Raw genomic sequence first — 2,772 nt, 5'->3', positions numbered from 1 at the left:
ATTTTAGATGATCCTTTCTGGATTTCTGGATTTCCTCAAAAGTATGAATATTTAATACCAGAAGAGGAGCTTTCAAGGGAATTTATTGTTCAGAGAACTAGGGTAGGGAAATGAAAGTCACCATGCATCTGGCAGCTATCCGGTATACAAGTGTTTGCTGCTGGCTGAGTTGTACTTTCTATCACATACCCGCAAGCCTCCTGCATAGTAAGATCAGTGTGCTTTGGAGTGAGACTGGACATTGTGAGTTAAACATTGCTTTCTGAAATTCTCACTTTGAATTCTACCTGTATTAGTGATAGTATACGAAGTGTCTTGCAGCAATGAGACAATTCTTTTGTAACTGTACAAGAACTGTGAATAGAAATACTTCATCTTCTTTCAGCTGAGATAAAATTTAAGATGCTTTGGGGTTTAATAAAGTACTTTTGCTGAAAAGGCCTAATGAAGAACATGCTGGGTTTTTTCTGATATACTGATACACAGGAGTAAGAGTGAGCCATAACTTAAGTCTTTGTGACACTAAACTTACTTCAGTCATTGCTTTAACCCGTGTTGTCTGAAACTGTTGAGCAAATGTTTTGCCCTACTTTTAGCTAAGAAGGATGTTCTAAGTACCATACCTCCAGGGATGGTGACTCAACCCTTTCCCTGGACAGCCTTTTTCAGTGCCAGACAGCCCCTTTTAGTGAAGAAGATTTTCCTAATATTCAATCTGAATCTCCTCTGGCACAACCTGAGGCCTTTTCCTATTCTCTTGCTTGTTACTAGAGAGAAGAGTCTGATGGTCCTTGTTACAGCCTCCTTTCAGGTAGTTGTTGAGAGTGACAAGGTTTCCCCTCAGCCTCCTTTACTCCCAACTGACTGAACAACCCCAGTTTCATGTGACGCTCCTGGTAAGACATGTGCTGTAGACCGTTCACCAGGTTTGTTGACCTTCTTTGGACATTGTCTGGCACCTCAATGTCCTTCTTACAGTGAAAGACATTTGTTTGGTTCTGCTTTTGTTTTGTTTTGGTTTTTTTTGTTGTTTATTTTTCTTCAGGTCAGAATTTTTTTAGATAAGCCATAATGAAATCACCTTCTGCCACAAGAATCTTGCTTCCACAGGTTGGTGATAGCAGCACTATTATCTCCACTGCCAGCAGTTATTTTGCACCAACTTCATAGTACAAATGCCTGAAGACAAACTATGCAGTTGAGCTGTTAACTTTTGTATTGCTTCTTGAGAATATCACATGCATGTTTAACTTTGTGTTACCAGCTGACTCTCATTAGATTTGCAGCAAAATGAAGGGCCCTGGTACCACATCTGTGTCCTTTGATGTTCCATCCCAAGATTAGTCATCTGGTCATTTCCCACCTGTCTTGTACAATATGGCCTGGAAAAGAAGTGGCTCCTGTGGAGAACATATTTTTTTTCAGAATTTAAGCATTTGAATAAGTCTGTCCTGGAAACCTTTTGTAAGAGTAATGGATATTTTAATACAGTTTTAGGGGGACTTGACATTTTATCAAGGTAGGAACTAATTGCTTTTATTCTGAGTAAGTGGCTCATTATGATTTTGCTGCTGAAAGATAATGTAAGTTTTATATCTGAAAAAAGTTTCAACTGGCATAGCAATTTTATTTTTTTTTTGTATTATACAAATAAATATGAAAATAAGATGACATTATTAATCTTCCTTAGTTCATGGATCCTCTTAACTTTTTTTTCTTCCCTCCCCTTTTTTTTTCTTCACTCCTTAGATCCTGGATATGAACATTTTAAAATAGCAGAAAAGTCCCATGGTAATTGGATCAAACTGTATTTAGAGGGCAATAATTCAGAAGTACTCTTAAATCTTGGCAAAAAGGTCCTGAAGCAATATTTGGAGGCCCTGAAGACTCTGAGTTCTTCACTGAGCAAACAAGTGGCACAATATGACATGTATTCAATGATGGTGGGGGCTGTGATCGTAATGGAGGTATAAAGATACGTCTTTCTGTGAAAAAGCTAAGTGCCCAAACATAAAAATTTCCAGTTTTTTATTACTTAGTGTATACTTTTACTGGTCTTTAGAACTACCAAGTATGACCTCATAGAGTTGGCTGACTTTCTGCTTGGATGAGGTTAAGATTCTTTTAAAAGTATAACTAAGCCTTTAAATTACTCAAGAGAGCTTTTGATATAAGCTACTTTGGTTTTGTTACTTTTTACAGTAAATAGTCAGATGTGCTACAACCTTAATTAGTTACCTTTCTATTTTTTGAGTAGCCTTGCTACATTAAAAAAAAAAAAAAAAAAAAAAGTCTGGCATGTAAGTTCCTACCTGCTCCTCTTTATCAACATTGAGTGTAGCTGCTCAGAACAGGAAATACCTTGTGTGGGCAGTTTTCAGAATTCCAAGGTTTGTTCTTTGTACCTCTATACGTGTAGAGCACTGAAATAAATACTTGCTGTAAAGGTGCTAGTTTGCCACTTCATATCCTATGTGGGAATAAAGATGAGATATTCCATGTCTGGAATTTTGAGTGGTTCTCTGCAACTGAGATCTTGGGCAAATCTCAAAAGCTGGAAATAATCTCTGTGGTCATGCTTTGAGAACCATGGTGAAGGGATACCATGCCTGCACACTGAACTTCTATGTGCAGAAGCTTTCACTGACCCTTAAGATGACGCTAACAACTTCTCTAAGAATAAATGTTGTTCTCTAGGATGGAAATACCTACCTACCAACAAGTTAATTTAGCCCTTGCATTTCTGTGTAATTGCTGTATCACCATTCCTGC

At 37.6% G+C, this 2,772-nt stretch overlaps 1 protein-coding gene across 1 annotated transcript in view; it reads left to right on the top strand.

Annotated features, from left to right (window-relative positions):
- Window positions 1–2,772, top strand: part of PIGG (phosphatidylinositol glycan anchor biosynthesis, class G) — a 44,104-nt gene that overhangs the window by 16,441 nt on the left and 24,891 nt on the right. Inside the window, exon 6 of the mRNA XM_010003533.1 lies at window positions 1,750–1,967. Within this exon, the coding sequence (XP_010001835.1) occupies window positions 1,750–1,967 (218 nt within the window). The remainder of the gene's footprint in view (window positions 1–1,749; window positions 1,968–2,772) is intronic.

Source organism: Chaetura pelagica, unplaced genomic scaffold (genome assembly GCF_000747805.2).
Source record: "Chaetura pelagica isolate M959 unplaced genomic scaffold, ChaPel_1.0 scaffold228, whole genome shotgun sequence".
Classification (NCBI taxonomy): domain Eukaryota; kingdom Metazoa; phylum Chordata; class Aves; order Apodiformes; family Apodidae; genus Chaetura; species Chaetura pelagica.
Note: the sequence above shows the minus strand (reverse complement) of the source record. Positions and strands in the feature narration are given on the sequence as shown.